Source organism: Eublepharis macularius, chromosome 18, assembly GCF_028583425.1.
Source record: "Eublepharis macularius isolate TG4126 chromosome 18, MPM_Emac_v1.0, whole genome shotgun sequence".
NCBI classification, from domain to species: domain Eukaryota; kingdom Metazoa; phylum Chordata; class Lepidosauria; order Squamata; family Eublepharidae; genus Eublepharis; species Eublepharis macularius.
In genome coordinates this window covers 39,559,067-39,583,018 of record NC_072807.1, presented here as the reverse complement: position 1 = coordinate 39,583,018, position 23,952 = coordinate 39,559,067, and the positions used below count along the sequence as shown (strand labels likewise).

Genomic DNA, 23,952 nt, shown 5'->3' with positions numbered 1-23,952 from the left:
CACAGAAAATTGCCTTGAGCTGAGGAGAACCCTGAGGCAGCAAATCCGTGCATGTGTCTCTCTCTGTGACGGACGTGTGTAATGGCAGAATTAGTTTGCTAGGTCCAACGGAAGCCCACTTGGGCTAGCGTCTAGTCTTCACCAGTGGCCAGCAGGTCCCACTGGAAGCTCACAAAGGAGATCTGAACAGAACGTGAGAACCATCCCGTATAGTTTGTCCTGGCATCTGGCGGGATATATGCTACTTATCAATAAGGAGAGCCATTCAGCTCTCATGACAAATTGCCACTTGGGGCTAAACAAGACATAAACAAGACATCAAGGCAGTTCTAGGTTTAAAGCTCCCAGAGATTTTAAAACTTTCTGGCTTACAGGGAACCAATTTGGACCACGGCTCTATGGAGGGAGGGTTTAAGCCCCCTGCATTGATCCAAACCTGGCTCCTAGGTGGCTGAAAATTAAAGTGTTCCAAACACAAAACCTCCAGCATGCATCTGGTTTAGCCCTTACGGACTTCAAACATGAACGCTTTAAAAAACCCACTAAGATTGGGGCCATGACCGCATCTTCTGACCCTCCCTCCAGTGGCCACCAAAGCAACAAACGGAAGAGGAGGAAGGGGCTGCACAGGGGTTTCATCCAAGTCTCCCCACTTTGATCCAAAGACCCCTTGATCTCAGAGGGCACATCCTATCCCAAAAACATCTAAGGGGAAGGGGGTTATGAACAACAGAGGTTGATAAATTTTTGCACGGAGCAGGGAAAATGGACACAGCAGTATTTCTCCCTTCCCGTAACACTAGTACTACAATTCGATTTTGTGTGTGTGTGGAATCCTAACACTAAATTGACATACATTGGCAGTGATATGCATTTGTCCTATAACTTGAGACAGGCCTTTGTTTAACATTTCTTTGCCAAGTTTGGGCAACAAGGATATCTAAAGAGTCCCAATGGTAACCACAAATGTGGAACTCCCTTCCACTTGACAAACTTCAAAGACCAAAGCTCCTTTGAGAACTACAGCAGTCCTTTTATACAGGCTGAATGTTGGCAGCCAGAAGTGTGTAAATAAAACAGTGTCTGTTTAGCATCTGCTTCACTTTAGCTATTGTAATCTGCCCCCCCCCCACCTTGACAAAGTTCCTCCCTTTGCCGGTCCCTTAGGGGGACACCTAGGCACGGCCATTCCGGGCTCCCTCTTAAGAAGTCGGACTGGCTGGAGCACGCACAGGCAGGGGCCCTCTCTGCGCTTGTGTCCAAACTCGGGAGCTCCCTGCCGATCAGATAACCTCTCAATATGGCTTTCACCCCCAAGTGAAGACAGACCTTTTTATCTTTTAAAAGTTTTTCCTAACCACTGGTGAATGATTGTTGGTTATTTTCAAAATGTTGGTTTTATTAGCAGCTTTCTGAATTTTCCCTGGTGCTTTGAAGACAGAAATTAGAAGTAAGAGTTATATTTTATCCTTGAAAAGCAACAGATACTAAGTGAACTCAACAACCCCATCGATAAAAGATGCCAGACTGTATCCATTTTAGATTCCTGAGATGAACCTGGCCACGGCCATCTCTCATACATAGATCTGTATTATTTATGCACTTAAGCTACTAAAACAAAAGGAATTCTCAGATATTCTTCTCCCTTCCTTAATTGCATATTTAAAGAACAGGCTTTTGTTCCCATTTTCCATCAAATGTCTGATTTAGTCAGCCAAAGTAATTTTTATTTCCTATTTAAACAGAACTGGGGGGTGGGGGTAGAGACTACCAAGCAAAGATAAAGTAGTTTGACTGGTGATAATGAAATATCTCACCTTTAAAGACTACAAAGCCAATAAACGGCAAATGTTTAAGAATTCAGCTCTTAGTCAATGCCAGTGCGTATACTTCCTGACGTCTGCAACTCAGCTTCAAGTACTGAACTGAAGTATTCAAGGGGTTTTTTTGGAACCCAACTTCAAGTACTGTATATTGTCGAAATATTGTCAAGTATTCAAGTATTGCAGATTCTAAATGTGTTCATGAAGCAATTTAGTGCCACCTAGTGGGAGAGTCAGAGGATGACACCGATAAGAAAAATAAAAGCCCAGGGAAGTGGAATAACTATTTTATAGAATTTGCGCTGAAACAACATTTTATTTGCTTATTCCAGTACAAACTTCAGTGGACTAAAGCCCGCTTCTGCTCTATTGAGTGGATCCTCAGTTTGCAGTGGTTTCAAGGAAGGGATTGTGTGCGTGCGTGCGTGTGTCGGGGCTGGGGGGAGGACACAGGGCCCACAGAAGGTCAGAAGAACTGGATACAATGGAAGCATGGCCGAATCAAATCTAACCACGAAAAACTATTCACTAATTTTATTCCACACAAAAACTGAACACTTAATTATGTAATTTTATTTGAGACTCACATAGTTATAAAAGAGTTCACTTGAAATAACGCCCCCCCCCACCCTGCCCTCCCTCTTTTTTTTCTTTTTACACAGGATCAGTACACAGTTAATGATTAGGTCTACAAGTTAACCAGATGAAAAGTCCACATTATCTGCAGGAGCTCCTCCACCATTTGCTTCTGGAGCAGTGAAAACGTGGCAGAACAATTGCATGTAAAACTGGGCTATTTCAAGGATCTCTCCAAATTAAGTATATTGCATTATGATAAGCCAGGAAAGTATTATTTGCGCAGAAAAAATACTTGTAAGGCCATAGGAACGCACTAAAAATTCCCTAGAACCTGGAGGAAAAAAGGTTATATATGAAAACGTTCAAATATCAAGTATGAGGCTGGGAATGCAGCAAACTGAGCACTAGCCGTTTCTTAATCTTCAGTCTTACAAACATTTTCCTCATTCTAATCCGGCCATTCCTGTCATCCCCAAAACATTTGCACATCTGATCCACCAGAATCCTTTCAAGCTGTTAACCACCAAAGTGTTGACACAACAAAATCTCATTGTGCATCCATTTTGGCTCACAGAAGTAATGGACTTCATTCACAACAAATCTGAAAGTGAGAAGTGAAAATATACTTGGGACAGGTAAATACCTCATTTGTTTAAAAAAAACACACCACACTTCTCAAAAAAAGCTGACAAGCATTATACAAGTACTGTACAGAAAGAGTGTCAAGTCCAGTAGAGATTTGTCTTTCATACACATCGAAGAAATCCAAATTTATAACTAAATGTGTAAACTGAAAACCAAAGCATCATCCAGCTATAAAAAGCCAACTGAATGAGACAATGGGAGGAAAGGTCTAGCTACAGCATGTTTCCAGCTGGCATCTTCTCATTTCATGGGTCTAGCAAAACTGCAGAAACTCGGGGAAGCAAAAGAAGCAGAGAAGGGAGGCTCTCTTCCTTAAAAAAGAAAAGAAGGCTTGCCCCTTGTTGAATCTCCCAGAGAATGCAGAAGGGTCAAGTAGCCCAAACAATCTGACCCATTAGTTCAATGATATCAACTTTGTTTTTCAAAAGCCTGGACAGGAAGATAACTCTTCCACAGACCTACGACGACACACCAGACTTGTTCAGGTGTAAGAGAGGCCTGCATCAAGCAACCGGCGCAAAGACAGGCCATGCCATACGTCTCTGCTCCTCAAGCACTCTGAAAAAAAAGCACCTGAAGTGAAGACTCAATACAATCAGGGGGTTTACATTGCAGCTTGACAAGGCAGACTATTGGTTGGGAGCGGGGGGAGGCCAGAATCAACTGTTAAGAAAAGGGCAGCCCCTGGGGCTTAATATTGTAGGCAAACGGGCTGCATTTTGTTTTCCTTAAGACTGCAGTTCTTTTCACATGAAACAAAATATTCTTCAAAACTTCAGCAGGGAACAGACGATCCTTTCACAGGAAAAAAACCCCAACATTAACATTATGAAGCAAAGTTAACTGTGTGGCATCATTATATCAAGCATCAAGTGAACTTCCTATGGTCTTACCCAAATTATGTACATTTTAACACAGTTAGAAGTAAGAAAATAGCAAGATTTCTTTTTAATAAAATGGAGCAGATACCTCCATTTGCTGCTGCTTCAAGAAGCACTGGATATCAATTCAACTAGTTACAGGCTCTCTCAGAGGGAAGTTCATGGAGACGACACGCTCGTACATAGAACCAAGATGCGAAAATGCCAGCAAGGAGCAGAAATAAGCAACGGCAAGCTGCAGAAGTTAGTCACGGGGCCTCTCAGTTTAGGCTTTCAGACAAGGGCCTGCACAAGTTGAAGGGCAAGACCAAGTCAAGGTGACAAGAAGACGGCCATTTGTCATTGGTACAATCTCACTTGCTGTAAAGAATGCACTTTTGTTTCGAGGGGAAGAGCTTTTGTCCTTTAACCTTTTCCAAGTGCAAGACGGTTAGCGACCAGGCACACTGTTGTTCGATATCCTGCCACACACACATCCCGCCCCCTCCTATCCAGCAAGCCAGACGGGCTACAATCCAAGATGCGGTCCAGAGAACGTGTGAGGGAGGGGCAGGAAAACACGCACCTTCGGATTTCACATTTCCACTGCAATGTGTTTTTTCTCACAGAGGGAAGAAAAAAGATGTTCTGGACTGTCTGCTAGCCCCACTCATTTTCAAAGATGCACGATATACCTGGAATTATACCCTGAAATGAAAAAGACAGCACTGGCCTATTTGGCTAGCTAGCAAGTAACAGCAGTTACTGGAGTAACTCTGCTACCAAAGGAGAAACTGCGACGTTGCCTAGAGTTAGGAGGCTTGGCACAAAAATCAAACTAAAGCACCTGCTTCGTATCACTCAGCGTTTTTGTGCAGAACTTAATTAGCAGTACGATCAGTTCGAGAGGCGGGCATCGCAGCTGAGTGATGAAGGCGACTCTGCTTCCGTCTGCTCTAAAGGTTTGATCCATCCGCTTGACGAACAGTCCCATTAGGAATGGTTATTAGCTGAACAGCTGGTTATTATGCTTTCCCCAAGAACTGTCCTTACAGAAAACCGCTGAGGCTAAGCACACACCCTGAGTATGCCTTTTCTATCTATATTCAACAAGTTGGAAAAGAAGCGAGAGAGCTTTAGACTTCAGCAGCTGCTGTCCTTAACACAGCGGACAAGCGAGCATCCACAAGACACAGCAGTGAAGTCCAAAGGGAGAGCGCTTACCAAACAAGTGGGTGCCATAAAAAAAAATCACTTCCCAGGCTTTTTAAAAAGAGAGAGAAACATGGCTCAAAAAAAGGGGGTTGCTCAATCTAGATGATTACTCATTAAGAGGAAAAAGAGAGTATATTCCTTGAACTCTTTATGGGCTTGGTGGATGAGAAAGAAAACCAACATCCTACATTCAGAAAAAAGTTATTTTTACACTAACAGGTCTGTGCGTTTGTTAAATACAAACACATAACCTAAATGGGAACTTTTAAGTGTCTTGGGTGTTAAAAACTTTCCATCACCAGATTGTGTAGCAACATCTATCTCTGTGTGTCTGAGAAAGGGCAAAATCCAGTCAATCATGAGCTGTGCACTGAGGACTTTCACTGGATCCAAGACCAGACACAGGGAGGGATCGTTACAGCAAAGCTTTGGACATTTCTGTACACCTTCTAAGCCCTCAACAAACCCTTCTTCCTCCTCACCTGGACACCAATAACTTGCCCAAAGTACAAGTAATTTGCACCCAAATGGGAGAGCTTGGTGAAGACAGAGGAGGGGCACGCAGATCTTCCAACCAGCCCAATGGCCCCTTCACAGAGCATACTGGTGCACCTACATAGGCAGGGGGAGAAAAGAGAAACGGGGCTCTATTCAGCTTGGGGGAACCTTCTGCCTCCAAACACAACAACCCATGGTGGACTGAACCATGCCCTTGGTTAGGTGGGATTCAGTCTGCCCCTCTGAGCTTCAAACTGCAAAAAGAAGCATGCACATGTGTTAAAGATCTCTTGCCGGACAAAAAAGCTGTGCAAATATAAGTGTAAGACTGCACTGACAGGCAACAAAAGGCTAGTACAGAGGTGCAAAGTTTGTTTTTTTAAAAAAGGAACTATAGCAGCTTCTGAAGCAGGCAGTGAAACAAAGTGATGAAGGAAATCAAGATGTAGCTCCTGCACGGGTGTCTCTCCACTTCGTGGCATCCCCGTTTGAGAAGAGGAAGCCCGACACGTTGATGATGAGCCGAGTGAGCAGATCCGCTCTCTTTGTTCAGCACACTCTAGGTCCAAACAGAGCTCTCAGCAGCAGCGGCCTGGTGGTAACATCTCTGAGGCTGGGCGAGCTGCATGTGCTTTCAGAGAAGCAGGAAAGGGTTTTTTTTTCTAGGTATGCTGCAGTCTATTATTAGGAGTTCATCAAAGCAGTGCACATCGAAAGAAGCTGCTCTTCTTCGATCTGTTTTCTGTTATTTTCACTGGCCCACTGGCACTCGCCGAACTGCTGTCATTCTAAGAGAAGGAATGGGAAAGACATCAGGAGCCTGTGCTTCTTGACTGCCCCCGAGCAATGCGCGAACCCAACAAAAGGCCTACAAAATAGTTTGAGGATGTGACTGACCTCCGTTTTAACTATGCTAGTAATCCCCAAACTGCGTGCTAGGGCGTGGCTAGAGGGCTGCAGGAAATAACTGCAGGATGTTAGCAGCCTGGGGTGGGTGCCTGCCTGCCTGCCTGCCCAGAGGTTCCAGTGGGAGTTACAGCCAGAACAGCAAGTCACGGAGAGGAAGACTCTTCCCAACGGGACTCATCTAATTCTCACGTGCTCTAAAAGTAAATTTGCGGGACATTAAAAAAAAAGGAGCGTAAGAGCAGAGCCCCGCGGCATACAGCCAGTGGCCCATCAGGTCCGGCATGCCGCTTAACACAGCAGCCAACCAGTTGTCCCAGAGGACCACCCCACAAGGCACACCGGCCAAGGCCTGCTCCTGACCCTGCTGCCCACTGGTGGTATTCACTAGTTGCGAGTGGCCATCGATGGACCTCTCCTCCACGAATCTGCCCATCCCCTCACAGGCCAGTACCAGACCCCTGGCACTCTGCCTCTGGAACCCGTGCTAGAACAGGCCCCTTACAAGCTGTGCGTGCTACTTGGCTCTGAGCTTCCCAGACAAGGAACTTCAGAAGAAGCTGGGCAGAACACTGCTTCTGAGCATTCTGAGCATAAGGAGAGCTGAAATGCCCAAATCTCCATCCATCCAGTCTCCACGTGTGAGACTGGTGCATTCTGTGTGATCTGTTTGTGTCTCCGGTTGCACAACAGTGACAGTTCCCTTGAATCTGTTCCGTGCTATGATTCTGTTACCACTTGGAAACCGCGTACGGGTCAAGCAGCTCAAGCTCAGAACACTACACACACTCTCAAGGGCCCACAAATCCACTCTCTTCAGCTGTCATGGCAAGTGTCTCTCCCACTTTGGTGGCCAAGAAGGGGGGTGCAACAGGGTTGCACTCTCGCCCTCCGCCCCAGCTCAGAGAAGGCAGGGTGAGCCTGATGGGCTGCAAGCGCCTACAAAACTCACCAGAAATAAAAGAGATATATTTCTCATGAGCAATGATATAAGCAAGGTCCCCCTCCCTCCTCCAGGAAATGGACATAGTCAGCAGTGAGCCACCAGGGCTACCAAATACAATCTGTAGATCCCTGCATACAACACATGACAATGTGAGAAACCAACCATTTTTCTGTTGAGTTTTGTCATAATATCCCGTGCGAGAGTGAAGAAAGCCTGCAACCAACAGGGGAAGAAAAGATTTAGAACACACAACAGGACTCACACTTCAGATCATTACATCTCAGCCACTGTTTTCAAGAGAATGGGAGCAAATGCTTTTTAAGCATTTAAAGATTTGTCAACTTTTGGCTTTATGGGAATTAGCTCCTAAAAGATACTAAGAGCAGAAGCACCATTTTCATGACCCCAAGTAACTTCAGTATTTTCACCAAATACTTCAACCTGTCTCTCTACTATGGTAAAAGTAGATCATATTGCCTACGGCCTAGGAGGAGTCGGAGAACCGGCCTGGAGCTTATGGACTCAAGAAAGCAGTGCAGTGAGATGGACCAGAAAAATTCAACAGCACCGGGATAAGTCAGTACATTGCCCTTACAGAGATGGCACTATGGGACAATTCAAAATACAAGGAACAAAAACATGCATTTTAACCCCCAGGAGCTAGGCAGGCTGTTAGCAATTCAAAGCACTCTTACCTCTTCCACGTTTATGCTCGATTTTGCACTCGTCTCCAGAAATTTGATTCCATAATCAATTGCTAGCTGGAAGAGGGTGTTAAAACTTTGTCAGCACTTAAAAAGAGTTGATTTTCGACGAGCAGTCAGATCTACTGGCACAACTACAGACAACAAAAAGTGCAAACTTTCCTCTGCAAGCCATTACAGTATCTAGCTGAGATCCCAAAGGGCCTAGGCACAAAGCGTTTGGGGGTGGGAGGAAAGGGCTTCCCCATTTTCCCATTCAATTGCAGCTGCTCCTCACACCTTCCAGAATTCGGAGCCCTGGATTTTTGATGGGCACAGATAAGCTCTGCAGCAGTGGGGCTGGAAGGTTCCTATGTGGACAGAAGATAGCACAGGTGGCGCCCCTTGGGGTTCTGGCTTCTGGAATCTAATGCATTTCCATTTTATGTTCAGCAGCATAAAAAGACTCAAGTCAGCAAAAAAATATTCAACATTTAAAATGCTATATTCATAAAACTACTGAGTTTTATCACACCTTCAAGACTAGAAGATCTAAACTAGCAGAAGCATTTGTGGACAAAGTCTTTACGGAGTCAGGCTGTTTTTACTGGAACAAGTTATCTCTGAGATAGATCAAGCCGGGTAGCCAGGTTAGTCTGTCTGTAGCAGTAGAAAAGAGCAAGACTCCAGTGTCACCTATAAGACTCACAAAACTTGTGGTACGGTAGGAGCTTTTGCGAGCCACAGCTGAAGAAGCGAGCTGTGGCTCACGAAAGCTCATACCCTACCACAAGTTTTGTGAGTCTTACAAGTTATCTCTGTTCTCTCTGGATATTGCATTCACCTTTTCATTTCTGTTTCGGTCCCTTCTAAGGTATTAGCCGACCTTCCTGTACAATTGGTACAAATAGTGGCTTGAAGTAATCAAGTTTTGTAATCAATTCACAAACTAAGACCAACATGGTTTTAGAAGAAGACTGCAGCCCACAACATGCATCAAGGAGCACACAACTGAAAGACCGGGTCATGTAGTAGTTTGGACTGTTAAGACAGTTCACAGCAGAGATGGAAACTATTTGTTTGGATATAAGTAAGGCAGAAAGGCCATCTTTCCAAATCAATAGAGTCAAACTGAAGGAGGAAGTAAGGGCAATCTCCATCCCAGCACAAGCTGCAAGAATCCCACCACCTCAATTTTTTTCCAGCATCACTGATTAGGGCAAATTTTAATCTGCCATTTAAGCTTTAAATTGATGACTTCAATCCATTAGCAGATTAAAGCTTGCAATCCCATTCTATTCTCAAAATGAATACAGACACCAGAGCACTGGGGGGTGGGGTGGGGTAGGGAATGAAGGGCATCAAGAAAATGGAGGGCGGGCTCTGTCCCAAAAGTGTGAATGAGCAAGTCTTACCTTCTCTCCTTTTTCTTTTGAAACTTGTCTTTTATCATTCATATCACATTTATTACCCAAGATCATTCTTTCTACATCTGAAGAAGCATGCTGAATGGAGAGAAAAACATTATTAAACAGAACCAAGTCACAAAAGTGTACCAAATACACTTAAGGGGAGAAAGCTGGGGCTAGACGTTTGCCTGCATTAAATTATATCTAAAAACACAAACCACAACAGGAATAGCATGTCTGGCATGTAAAGGAGCACCTGACAAACTCATCTCTGGGACAAGACTAACAGAGAGGAAACTAGAGCCCTGGGAAAGTGACAGCCTGGCTGTGAGGCACAGAAATAAGGCTAAGGCATGGGCTAGACAAACAGCTTATCCCATGGGAAACCTGTTCCTACAACTGTTACAAGCCACCTCCCCTCTTGATATACCATATTTGCTTGTTCCAGACCTGCCAGCCTATCAATGAATCCAAACTTACTTTCGTTCCATGGCCCTCTGACATGGAAACAGCACACTTGGGGTGATTTTTCAATCTTTCTGGTCCAACCTGCCAACCAACTCAGCCCACTTATTCTGCAATATATACTGACCTCTTCTATGTTCCTTATCCAGTTTTTAATGTTGTCAAAAGACTTCTCATTTGTGATATCATAGACGAGCATGATTCCCTAGAGAAAGCAGGGTCATTGTCAGCAATGAGGCATGCCCACCTTATACACGGGAACTCTTGTAACCACTCCTCAAATTCAACAGGCATATTAACATTCTTTTCCCTAACCATTTTGGACTGTGTTGAGTTTCTCTTCCATTAAACGTTACTGAAGCAATACATACACATTTGATTCCACCTTATCCCTTCAAGAGAAACAAAAGCCTTATTTTAGGATGTTTTGGTTCTTAAATCTGAAACATTTTTCTTACTATGAGATAGGAGGGCAAGAAAAGCAATTTATTCATCCCACCCAAAATGCTTTTGCCTACTTTCAACTTCAGGAGCCTCAATATTTTCCCACGTATCAGATGCCGATAGCTTAAAACTGCTTCCAAAATCCAGCAGAATACATCTGCACAGAGATGGCAAGCAGACTTTGCAATACATTTGAACGTGCCACTGGAGGCTTCTTCGCTGCAAATTCTATTTGCTTAGGAAAAAGAGGTTTTTGCTTAGCAAAAAGCCGAGCTTTTAACTAGAAGCAATCTTTACCTGCACTGTTCTGGATTTTTAGAAAACAAGCCTTTAAAATGAAGAGGCTTGAGACATTCCAGGCAACGAAAGAGACCAAAGGCCAAAGCAACATTGGTATGCTTGCCTTACACTATCAGCAGCAAAGCCCAGTGGGGAAGTGAGCACTCACCATAGCTCCTCTGTAATACGCAGTCGTGATTGTGCGAAATCTTTCCTGACCTGCAGTATCCCTGAAAATAAACCCAAGCATGAAAATTAATGGCTGGGGGAACACAACATTGCCATGCTCAGCCACTAAACCCTCCCCCCCAAAACTGACGCTCTTACCAAGCAACATTTAACTTTCCGCTTAGCAATAACATGCAGAGACAATTCTGCTAGTCCCTTGCAGTTAAGCTCTACGTTAGACAAGATCAAGCAGGCAAATGTTACACATTTATACTGAGAGTACCAACTACTTCAGTGGGGTTTACAAGTAAGAAGGTTTTAGATGCAATCCTGACTCATTTACCTAGAAGCATCCTGTTTCCTCAGCAGAGATGAACTCCAAGCACAGCATTTTTCGAGATCAGTTCAGATGTCACCGCCTCCCCCCCCCGCCCCCGCCCCAAGCATGGAGACGCTGGGTCTCAGAGACACCCTCCACGGCATGCATTTATTCTACATCCAGAGTGATCTCCTCTTCCAACACTCCCACGGGGCTGAGTAGCAGCTCCTGGAGGGGCCCTCTGCCTCCAGTCACGATTTTTATACTAGAATCTGCTTTCGCAAACTTTTGCCTGAAAGAAACTAAGTCTGCCCAAGAACACCACAGCGCAGAGGCTCTGCAGCTGTAAGATGTTCTGGGGGCTTCTTATGCCATGGTGGCACGACTTGAGGAAAAGCGCATGCAGCTCTCTTCCCAGCGACGTGTCATGTCTGAGGCTGGCAAAGAACATGCATTTCGTGGACGTCACAGGATGCTGGCATTTGCTCAATTACTTTAGATAGCAGTCTGCACATCTCACAGTCCTAGATGAACCCGGAGCTGTCAAACTTCAGTGAGGCTGCCTAACTGAAAGCTCCTCCACCAGGGGAACTGGCCCAGCGAAAGGCACCTCCTAGGGCACAGCAAGCGGTCGCAAAAAGCGAAGGCGGGGTTTTTTTTTTTTTTTGCAGACTCCCACTTATTTGAGTTAAGCTGCAAGAGGTAAGCTAACGATTTAGCAGTCGTCTTCAGTCATGAATACCTTGAGAGTGTCAAAGTAATTTCTGCTGAAGTTTTTCTGCTGCTAGTTTTCAAAAGTTGATTTGAGCCGTGAGTAGTTATGCCCGTATTTATCTTTAGTTCTTTAAGGATACTTTTGCTGACAGCCACATCCTGCAGCTCCCCCATGAATCGGCTGCCGATACCAGTTCGCCCGGACTGATGGAGTTACACTCTTATAAACTTACCATATCTGCAGTTTGATTTTCTTTCCATCTAATTCTATTGTTCTGATTTTAAAATCAATTCCTAGGGGAGAAAAGGATTGCTTTAATTAGGATTCTAGATCATTCTGGTACTTCTCTCAAATTATGTGCTGACTAAGCAATAAAAACAGTTTAAACAGTTTCACATGGAGATGTTTAGTATGTTCCAGCACACTAAAGGAGACACGCTTCCAGATACCGGGGTGCCTCTGGAGAAGCACGAGGAAATTTCTGCCTGGAACCCAGGGAACAGGAGGGAAAACAAAATTGCCAAGTCATTCCCTGCTCATGCCAAGGGTAAGATGTAGTAGGGAACATCTTACCACTGTTCCCTACTACTAACAAACAGCTTAACTGTTGTTCTTTGAAACATTAGGGATTGGGGGAAGAGGGGACGGAAGGAAAGAGACCCTGCCAATGGAGTCACACTCATAATAAGCTTAAGAGCATCTCTGCGAGCTTCCAACTTCCTTGTTCCAAGATTTCAAGAAGTAAAATGTAATTTTACAAGTTGGTTTTGAGACTTCAGTAACACTGCCCTATCTATTTTTCAGATTCATAATTAAACTTGTACTGCGTAGCGTTGATCACAGCTTCTTCTCAAGTTAAGGCTTATCACAGGAAGGTGGGCAGCACAGGTCACGAAAGCCCCTCTCTCTGCCCACACAATTCTCTCCCTGCCACTGCTGCGATACAAAGAGAAGCGAAGGAAATATCTGGTCCTGCTTTGTCATTAACAGGTAATGAGACGGCAGGCAGTTGCGGCATCACGGCAAGCTCCCTCCAGGGTCAAGCCCACGCCAGCCCATTCGGGGAAGCTGATCTCTCCCCTCCCAATTAAATGACCAACTCCGCTGACACACAGCCAGAAACAATGCCACCACTCAGAGCCAGCATGCAATTTCCCCTGTCAAGGGCATGAGCTGCTGCCCAGCCGTGGAGATGAAATGGTCTAGTTTATCAGAGGGCAACAGAAGCAAGTTCTTCAGCCTGCAGAGACATGTGAAGCTGACAGGAGCACGGCCACCAGAGTGGCCACTTTGACCGGGACTAACACTTGCATGATTTCCAACGTGTCTCTCTTTGTTGTTCTACAATGCCCCTTCTCCCCCCGTTATGACTTTGGCTATAAATGTCTGCAAAATGATTTACATACTCTGTGCATCTGATGAGGCATAGATGATGCACAGATGAGCACAAATGTTCATGTTGAAATAAAATTCAGTCAGCTTTCAATTTATTTATTTATTTTATTTAATGATACTTCAAGGTGCCATAAGTCACTCATTTTTTTACTGCAACAGACTAACTCAGCTACAACTTTGGACTGTAACCCGAAAAGTTAATCTGGTCTAAATTCACAGGTATGCCTAAGAAAGCAATAAGCAGCACTGGCTAAATTCCAGGGCAGAGTTGAGAAATACCCATTTTCTTTCGCAAGAACAATGGAAAGTCTTCCGAGTGCCTGCCTCTCGTAATGAGCGAGTGGCTAGAATGAGCCATCCACTGACATTTCCTTTGTTTCCTCACTTCAGAAACAGGAAGTGACAAGCTGCACCCATCAGTCTGGTGACTTGCTACCATTTCCTGATGCGCAGGTTACACGGAACAAGAAAAAAAAATGCTGAAAACTCAAGCAGGATACAAAATAACTCTGATTTTAGCCAGGCAGCAGCTAGAATGATTTTCTGCTCTACAGCAGGGGTAAGCAGCTCCCTAGCACAGGGGCCTAACTGCAGCACAAGGCTAGCTTTCCACTGAAGAGACCCAGGCATGCCGCCTTGAGGGCCCAGCGGCATTGCCGGGGCTCAGCTTCCTCCCACAGTGTTGCATGGCCCTGCCCTCTTGTCTTCTGTCACTCCAACACTGTCAGAGATAAATGTTGCAGGGTTGGGGGCACGCGGGCCCGAGGTTGCCTACCCATTTTACAACATTACACAAATCAGGAAGTAAGTCCCAAAGTCTGTTTCTGTCTGTCTGGCTTATCAGACACACCACTTAGGAAGAATTCTGGAGAGGTTCTTCATAAGTCAGCCCTTTGAAGCACTCAGCAGCTAACACGAGTTAGCAACTCAAAGTTAGCGCGGTGTGGCAGTTCAGGTGCCAAACTAGAACCACAGAAATCTGGGACCAAATTCCCATTTAGCCGTTGGGCCAGTCACTCTCAGCCTAGCCTACCTCACAGAGTTGGTGCATAGTTAAAACGGCAGAAGAGGAAAACTGTCTATCCTCTTGAATCCTTTGGAGGAAGCGTGCAGTGAAAATGTGACAGAAGTCTCCCTGGCATTCCTTTCAACCAGAAGTGGCCGTGCAAGAGGCCTTCCCAGACAGCTGATCGGAGGTGTCATTCATCGGTGAGTGGGACACAGAGCTCACTGGGAAGTCCACCACTAGCAGGCTTGGCCTAAACTCTACTCATTTAAGAGGGCCTCGCGCAGGAGGACTTTCCACTGGACTCTGTGCCACACATTAAGGGGATGGGTTATTTATTGCACTTCTTGCCTCAGGCACCCCAGCCGCAATCCTTTTCAGGCATAATGAGATTTTGGGGTTCTTGGGATGCAGTCTTGCTTAGAAGATGAAGCAACGGAGATCAAGGTACGTTTCTCTTTAGGCTTCGAATTAGCACAGCAAGACAACAGTATTATAACCAGCAATGGGTGCTGTGAACAGAATGCTCTGTGTCATGTAGCGGTTAGAGTTTCATACTAGGATCTGGGAGAATCAGGTTCAATTCCCCACTCTGCCATAGAAGCCGGCCGTGACCTTGGGCCAGCCTCAAACTCTTACCCCAACCTACCTCGCAGGACTGTTGTAAAGATAAAATGGAGGAGAGGAGAACTATGCAAACCACCTTGGGTCCCCACTGAGGAGAAAGGTGCAGCATAAATAAAACAAGTTCTTAAATAATCGACTGTTCTATCTTGTTCGCAAGCCCTGCAAAGCAACGCAGCAAGCCCATCGTGCTGCCCTCGAACGCCACGGGGCCTTCTGGCTCTGCATTTTTCTGCACTCATGCGAGGCCAAGATATACACGTGCTGCCCAGAGAAGAGAACACTTTTTATAACTGACAATGTAGCTTCTAACCAAGGGAGATTACGTGGCACGCCACAATAAAATTGCCCATCTTTGGGTGTCCCCCCCCCCCATATGGGGGGCACTGATTCTCAGTGGTTCACACTCAGCCTGTGTTATGTGTGTTAGAAACTCACTGGGAGGAAAAAACTCTCAAGGTTAAGAAACAAAAGCAACCTGCTAGGATGCAACATTGGTAAGTGTACAAGGAAACATGGTTTAAACAAACAGTTCTATACACAGCAGACTTTGCAACACAAACAAAGATTTGCTTTTATAGGCGAGATAAGCCACACAGCTCTATGGACAGTGTCTCACAGTGCTTGATTCTGGTGGGATCATTCCTTGCTCTGCATTCTTCCACCACCGGGGTATCATGCAGCCAGGCTGCCCGTAACGTAGCACTCTCCAAGATGCCAAACGCCAAATGAAAAGCATTGGTATTTAAAAGGATCAGCATCTTCTACAGCCCTTCAAAATCTCTCCATGTATTATGAAAATTAAACACACACTTGCTGGTGTACTGCAACATTCTCCCCAGCACAAGCCACAACCATCTCTTTGGCTGTGCAAAAATCAGGGCTCCCTGTGCACGGCTAGAGATAGACTAGTACAATTCTTACAACGTACGAGGCAACTGTTGTGTTTTGCTTATGTGATCATTCTACAACTTATGACAGCTCTCAGCTGATAACTGGTAGGGCAGCTGCTAATCCAGGTTTCACATTAAGTGACATTCCTCAGGTATTTAAGAATTAAGCTGCATGCGTGCAATGTTTTGACACAGCCTCCCCCTACACATGGACTGCTGGAGTCACATTTCCTCAAATAATGAGGCAGGACCTGCAAGCAAGGTAACTGCTCCTGACGGAAGTGGTTGAATGATAACCACATCCTTTGCTTGAAGTGCACGTTAATAGAGAGAGCGTTTTGTGCATAAAGTGTGTGTGTGTGTATGTGTGTGTGTGTGTGTATAGTTTACATCCTCATGAAGAAAGCACACCTTTTCCACATCAAAAATGAGCACCATTTCTAGTTCCGAAACAGAACCCATCCACAAGACACAGACTGCCTAGGAGCTTATCTCGTGTAACATAATCAAGATATGCAAAGTCTTTTCAGATTCAGAAGGTACAACAACATACTTGTTGTGTGTTTCTACAAACTACTTTGGCTTTTGTGCATAGCTCTGTATCAGACCCTTCCCCCCCCTTCCAGGTACTCAGGGCAAGGCAAGGGCTCAGGGAGTCTCTTATTCCGGTACTTTCCACCCCTCAAAGTGTTGTGTCCCAGGAACCTCAGCCTGCCAACCTTATGACTGAAGTAAAAAAACAGAAACAAATTTTGTTTTGTAGGCCACTTTATAAGGACTCATGTTAGAAGTCACACTCATTACTTGCTAAAGGAAATTAAGCAGAAGTCCAGTAGCACGTTAGGGACTAACAAAATTTAGTTTTTGGAGGTGCCACCAGAACTCTTCCATTCTCTGCCCTCCAATAGCGCTGGGAGATCACATCTTCTCCCCACAGCACCGCGAGCTTTGGTTCTTGTCTTCATCCCTTTATCACACGCCATTTGACTTCCATTTCCAATCTCCAGCTGCAAGCCCATCTCGGCCATTGCTGACATTCACCGCATGCAACTGCAGCCTACTGGTAAGGCTGGAAGTAAACAGACAGGAACAGGATGCAAGTGGCCTCAAGAGAAGCCTCTGCTGGCTGAGATACGAGTGCAAGCTCGCGTTTAATGGAGCAGGCCAGTAGATGAGACGCTGGCTGTACTTTGGAAAACACGACCCGCAGGCACGCAAGGTCCCCAAGTTTCCCAAGGAGATCTAAGGCAGATATAAATCGCATAGCAACTTACTAGAAGAACCTCAGTTTCAGCTACACTTTCAAACAACACTAAAGCCTGCCAAGGGATCATTTTGTTGCACGGAACACCTGCACATTGCTACGAGGGCACAGCCACCTTCAGAAAAAGCATACATGCACTGAGAGGAGATCCCAAGCATGACCTGCAACCCATGGAGACTGCAGTCTAAAAAGATCTGCAGGCAATGAGTACGCCATCAAAAAATAGTTTCACTAGCCTCTAAATTCCTAAAATCTTTTTTTTTAAAGACAAGTTGTACATTAAGGTAGAACGAAACTTCCAGAAAATAAATTCACCCTTACTCAAATGTTGGGCCAGATATACTAGCAGCTTTAGAGAAACAATGCTGGCGTGGGAGACATGTTCAGAGGGTGGAGCACAATTACAACATGATTGTGTCATGCCATACAACTTCACAAAGACAACTAATCATTCTGAACTTTAACCTTTGGCTCTCCTCCCCAGAAACATCTGCAAGACAAGGGTGAGGAAAAGTGAAAGGTGGGGTGTATTCGGAGTGTAGAAAACAGCGTCAACTTGAGCACTACAGCTAAGTTTCATGCCAGTTTCCAAAAGACTCCATACAAGCACATGTGGGCTAGGAATAAGTATGACCCCCCCCGCCCCCCCGCCTTTTACTGTTGACATGCTGCAAGCAAGAATAGAAAGTCAAATGAAGATTACTCCGCACTCGGTAAAAGCACTGCATATATCAGTATGAGACAGGACTAAACGTTCCCTATGCACTATACTTCTTAATAGGCATTAGAACTTTCTGACTTTAAGGAAATGAATATAAACACAATTAACTCTTCTTCTTCTTCTTCTAACAGAGAGTCTCAGTTTATACTTGTTACTAGCACATTCAACAACTTCCCATACAGGGAATCTCTCACGCAGCAACTTTAAGATTCAATTTACCAGTGGTACACAAACAGGAGTTAATACCATCTTATGATATAATTTAATTCCAGGTAGATAACAGTCACCTTGTTTGCACATAAAGTATAACACCTACAGATAGTACTCTGAACATAGGAAATAACATGTAGGAATGAAGTAGTAGAAGTCTGTATGGCTTCACAGCCCCTAAGAGTAGAATCAAAGAGATTAACCAAGAAAATGTTACTCAGGAAAAATAGAACATAAATCAGAATCAGATGAGCAAGTGGGCAGCCCTCTAACCATGGAGCGATTTGCACTAGTCGGAGGACGTCTACATGGTGTTGCCTTGATTTCCCACAAGAAAAAATATGATATGAATACAGCAAAGCACAAAGAAAACTAGGTAGCTCCATCTGGTTTGCTAAAACTTAAAAGTACAGTAAAATCCAGCGAACACACATCTCTTCTCTGCAAAACAAGCGCTTTGGCAGAAGGGGACAAGTTTCCAAACAGCATCCTCTTCCCAACGTCCAAATAATTTCCTCTTAGAATCTGCAAACCATGAAGCACATAAAGATTTATTTTTCTTAGGATATGTATGGTAGAGAACTTCTCCACAGTGCGGAGCATTCAGACAGCCATCTTCACCTATGAAAGAGATTTTATCTCTGATATCCCACGGCTCAGCATGGCCACATTTACATGACCAATCATCAAGTTAATCAGCTGTGAATGCTACTTCTAAAAGGATTTCTATCCCAGCTGCCCGCCACCATTTAGGTGTTCAAAACATCTGACATTCAAAGCAACCAAAGGAAACAAGGTAAATGAGACAAATTAAACAACAGCTTAAAGATGAACCAGGTAAACAGGAAAGAGAAAATGAGTATTAATTGCTGTTAAAAGTCTCAAGTAAACATCTCTTTGGCTGGCATATAAAGAGAACAAGGGAGCTAGGAGAAAATACTGGCAGCTTCACAGTTTGGCACTCCCATCAGAAGCAGCTCTCTGGGGTCGCCACCCAGACAAATTCCAGCGGCACCTGCCTGCAAGGGCAGCCTATTCACGAGGCTGCAGGCAAGCACAGAACAGCAAGTTTTAGGAAGTGAATGTTAGGAGGCTAAGCCACAGAGGGCCTGCAGCCGGGCTGTGCAGGCCCACAAACTTTTTCACCAGCCTCTCAGACACAGGCTCCAGAAGATCCACGCCACCCAAATGGGCTGACACTGTGACCCCCTGGACTTTTAAGAAAGCTGCAGAACCAGACTCCATAATGAAGGGGACAGAAGGCGCACTTCCCGAGCATGTGAAGATTCCTCAATCAGGCCAGAGCAAATGCAGCGATACAGAAAGGGACTGAGAGGCAGTGCAGACAGGCCCTCAGGTGACCGAGGACGGACCATCCTCTTTAGGGCCCTGAAGAGAGCAGCCATTCCAAAACGGCCTTTCCAAGCCCCGAAGCTGACAGGGGGACTTACAGGCAACTCTTGGGAGGGAGGTTTAGGCTTGCCAGCGGAGCTCTGATGCAAGATGCTGCTTCTTGCTCACTTTAGAAACACTCTTGGAGAAGAGGCGCACCTTCACTGAAAAGAAATTCATTAGGCAAGTTCATCTTCCTCGTAATATATTACAAGTTCTGAAACTGCTGTGACAGACCCGCCCCCGCGCCACCCCCCCCCCCCCCAGTCTCCAGTATGTTCTTTATCTTGGTACTCTGCAGGTGGCAACACTAGATGTGCTCCCCAGACGAAACAGACCGACCAAACGAGACTTCCAGGCACAGGCCTCTTGTTCCTCATCCGGCAGGAATGAAATGCTGAATCACGACCGGAGAGTATCCCCACCCTTCAAGATGGCTGGAGCCTGCTCAGATATCGAGGGCAGGGTCACCCCTCACTGACAAGGTCCTTCTGCGCCCAAGAGCACTCCCATTGGAAAGGCCCTTTCCCTGCAACACTGTGGGACACGGGCAGTGGATCGGTCGCTCAAGCCTGCACTCATTCCAGCTAGGCCAAGAAAGCCACCAAGTATCCATTTAATGGTATATCTGTACACAAAGTTACCTACCTTTAAGATTCATTACATTAAGCACTTAGCAAGCCGTGGGGACAGGAGAAAAACTGGAAGCGAGCTCACCAGCTACATATTAACAAACAAGTAACCTTTAACAAACCCTATGTATCACCACAAATGGAACTATCAGACAGTGAAGCCCAATTAAACCAATCCAAGTGTTATTTTTAGCCTTAGTGTCCCTTTAAAGAGGGAATTACTAACCTGAGTGTTTTCAGAATTAGTCTCTTCAAACTATCAATCATGCAATTGTTACCAGGCACTATCCTAAGTCAAACAGCGAGCTGCCAACAGTTGGAGCACTGTTCAGGGAAATTCATGCATGCAAAGAGCTTCTCATTAAGATGTATAAGGATTCCACTGTGAGAAGTCCATTGCCTAAGCAGCATGGAATGCGCGCATAGGAAGTTCATATGGCTAACAGAGGGAATAGAACTGGACCCCATTTCAGCAGGAGAATGAATTTTCATTTTATAGGAGGTTTCAGACTGGCACACGTGGAGTTCGCCGTCACAGGTGCTCAGAAGTTCTCCCCTTCAAGCCAGGTGTGGCAAGGAAGTCTGCAGAGGGTGGCCCTCCCACGGCTTTTGTTTTTTAAAAAGTAATGCTCAGAGCATGCTCGCTGAACAGAACAGGCTGAAACCTTTATAAACCACCAAGCCACCCTACAGCCCTCCCAAATTAACCAAACTGCCCATCTCACTGGCACTCTGGCAAGCAGTTGTGAAATCCTGTTCAGACCAACTAATATCAGGCCACTAATATCTTTGGATTTTAGTGTAAGAGGTTACAACGGGGCACTAAAATCCACGGCGCTCAGATAAGCAACATACGCCAAACAGGCTTACAACCTCCAGCTTGGCAGCAAATCTCACTGTACTCCATGAGAATTTCAGTAGGGAAGGCAAGGGCTTCAGCTTCAATATGGGTCTGTTAGACTACAGGGGACTGACGGGTTGCTTAAAACTACTTTTAGACTTTCTCTGGCAAGATAAAGTGGACACAGTAAGTGCACAAACTTTACAAAAATCTGTTTTTCAGGGGGGTGCACCCTTCCCTAATCTGCCAGGGTACCGTGACAGCTCAACTTCGTTGGTTGTGTCCATGTATATTCTCTGGGGGGGGGGGAAATGTTCTAATTCCAATCAAACTTGTACTCAATTTCCATTGAAAAATATTCTAGGTATGGTTAGGGAAGCAGTATATGCCCATAAGTCCATACTTTACCAACTGCTTAAAAATGGGATAAATATGGTTCTTATCTTGTTTCATCTATATTAAATATAGACATTAAAAGTTCTACGTTTTTGTTTTAAATTGGACTGGAGTATTGCCTTTTTTGTTGATTTAGACATCCACAATATTTGCACACTGAAAGCAATAGCAGAGACTGGAAAACTCGTTAGCCATGAATACATCGCAAGGAAGTAACTCGCTAGTCCGTTCAGGAACTCTTAGCACAGCTGGCAATATGGCCATTGTCTAACTGTGAATATTTGGCGTTATGCGTTTTAAGGGGAAAAGTTCTTCCTTCAGTGAATGCAACACTGCAGGCCTTCAGTAACAAAAAGGATAAAATTCAGTGAGGAAAAAGTTATGGTTCACATGGTTACGTGCCTTATAAATGCCAATCTACTTTCTGCATTATAGAATTATATTCAGGTGCACTGTCAATCTTCTATGCAGTCATGGATAGTTTTGGCAAGATAATTTCACTTTTGTGTGGGGGTGAGAAAAGCTTCATCTTCCCTCAAGCTCTTCTGGCTTATGCCCCAATAAATCTGCCAAGTCTTTCATTGAAGGCACCGAGGAGTCGCAGCTCCCTCCCTTGCAACTCACACTGACTTCCTCAGAGCATGCGTCTTCCAGTCCAGCTGCACTCGTACCTGAAATCATGAAGGGCTGACAGATATTTGAACAAAATATTGGTCACCATGTCAGTCAAGTGAGACTGGCACACATCAGAAAGCTCCATCTGGCGATTAAAGATGGGGATGAAGGGATTAGACACCTGTCAAGGGGAAGGGGAAGGCGCGGAAGGTTTTCCCATTCCAGCCACCTCACCAACCGTCCTGCCATAGGCAGAAGCAAAGAGGTGAAGTGTTCACCCGTGAACAGAGCGAATATCCTCGGTCAGCAAGGCACCCAAAGGCATAACACTGAGGCTGATCCCAGCATTCAGGAGTGGGCCTGGAATGATCTGATATTTAGGTACACAACACACTTTTCTTGGTGAGTGCTGCTATTAACCAAGATCAGCTGCCTCAAATGAAGCAGTCTGGTCTGCCTCCACCCCTCCCTTCCATTTCCGGATTACTCAGTCCTCACATTTATCATTAGAGCTCTAGCTAGAGATGAAAAGGCTCAGCAAAAAAGTTTCTTGGCTGTTCCTCATAGCTTCTCATTTTCCCAAAGGCAAAAGTAGATATACTGGGAATTTTAAGAAGAAGGAGCAGACCCTATATGATCCAGTTTCTCTCAGAACGATGAGAGAAGTAACTTTAAAGCAATGCTTCAAAAGAACTGCCACAGCCGAGGCTTGTTATATAGCATGAAGACAGCAGTGCGAGACGATCGCGATACAGGCACCGCTCTTAGGACCTCCTCGTGTTAGAAACGTCCTTTCCCATCATCGCAGAAGGTGCTTGGCCCAGGAGCACAAGTCTGCACAGCAGACCGCTCTTGCATCCCTGCCACAAGGCCTTTGTCCAATGCAGCCTTCTGGCTCCTCTTGCTTCTCAACCTGCCTCTGAGTCTCCCATCTCCTGTGGCCGGCCAAATGCACTGAGTAATACAGGGCTTTCATTTTGTTCACCACAATGTTGATAGTTTCCATTTTCAACTTCTCAACTTATGATTCACCTATCTTCACAACTGGCAAGATGTCCTTTGGGAATATCAGAATGCAGTGACTTCAACCCTATTTCTCTCTTTCATTTTTACCCTGCATTTCTACCCAATGGGAAAGCTTCCATCATTCTCCTTTCCTACATTTTATTCTCACAACAGCCCTGTGAGGTAGGTTAGGGCGAATGTGTGAGACTGGTCTTTTCTTTTCCCTCCATGGCTTCAAAGTTTCTGGATCTCTTTGCCTGGAACTTCCCCTCACATCACTGCCATAATCTTTCACAGTTAGTAACATTACATCAGAAATCTGGCTCATGAGCTAGTATGAGAAAAGCAGACATTAATACAAATAAATAAAGACTTTAAAGGTTTTTCTCTTTTCAGTTATCAGTTTTGACCACCACCCAACACTATAAAAACCTTTCTTTCCAGAGATCATGTAATACTAAACAAGAGTTTCTAAATCTCAATGTTTATTTTGCATATCCTTCAAAATCTAAGAGTCTGCAATATATTTTCTACAGTGCAAGAGATCGATAGTATGCTGTAAATGCTTTTCTGAATCAGACTGGAGTTATAGAAAATGAAATGAGAGGGGAGGTTCTTTATGCTTTAAAAAACTCCCAAACGATAAATTATTTAGCACGATGTTTGTGGACTTCTCCCAGATGCTGACAGCATCTTGGATAAGAATGTAAATATTACGAAGTTTCATAGTCAGCAAGTTCCTGAACTAACTCTGAACCCCTCCTCAGGCTCATAAGGCGACAGCTAAACAAATCCAACTTGTCTTAGGATCAGCTGGAAAACTTTAGCCGACTTTGGAAAGGACGTATCTTTCTCAGGCGGTTGTAAAGCTGGACAAAATTAACAAGAAAGCATATTGCGAAGCAATCCATTCAAGGCCTCGAAGGCCTTGAGAACGTGCCTCTATCCCTCTCAGTGTCCTGGGATAACAGCATACGTGGAAGGACAGGGTTGCAGAGCACTGT

The 23,952-nt window shown here is 44.9% G+C and overlaps 1 protein-coding gene across 1 annotated transcript in view; it reads right to left on the bottom strand.

Annotated features, from left to right (window-relative positions):
- Positions 1-2,417: 2,417 nt before the first annotated feature.
- RAB8B (RAB8B, member RAS oncogene family) overlaps positions 2,418-23,952 on the bottom strand; it is a 28,204-nt gene continuing 6,669 nt past the window's right edge. Inside the window, exons 2-8 of the mRNA XM_055002551.1 lie at positions 12,187-12,247; positions 10,922-10,982; positions 10,157-10,234; positions 9,571-9,660; positions 8,168-8,233; positions 7,635-7,685; positions 2,418-6,408 (exon numbers count right to left, since the gene is read on the bottom strand). Of these exons, the coding sequence (XP_054858526.1) occupies positions 6,316-6,408; positions 7,635-7,685; positions 8,168-8,233; positions 9,571-9,660; positions 10,157-10,234; positions 10,922-10,982; positions 12,187-12,247 (500 nt within the window). The 3' untranslated portion in view covers positions 2,418-6,315. The remainder of the gene's footprint in view (positions 6,409-7,634; positions 7,686-8,167; positions 8,234-9,570; positions 9,661-10,156; positions 10,235-10,921; positions 10,983-12,186; positions 12,248-23,952) is intronic.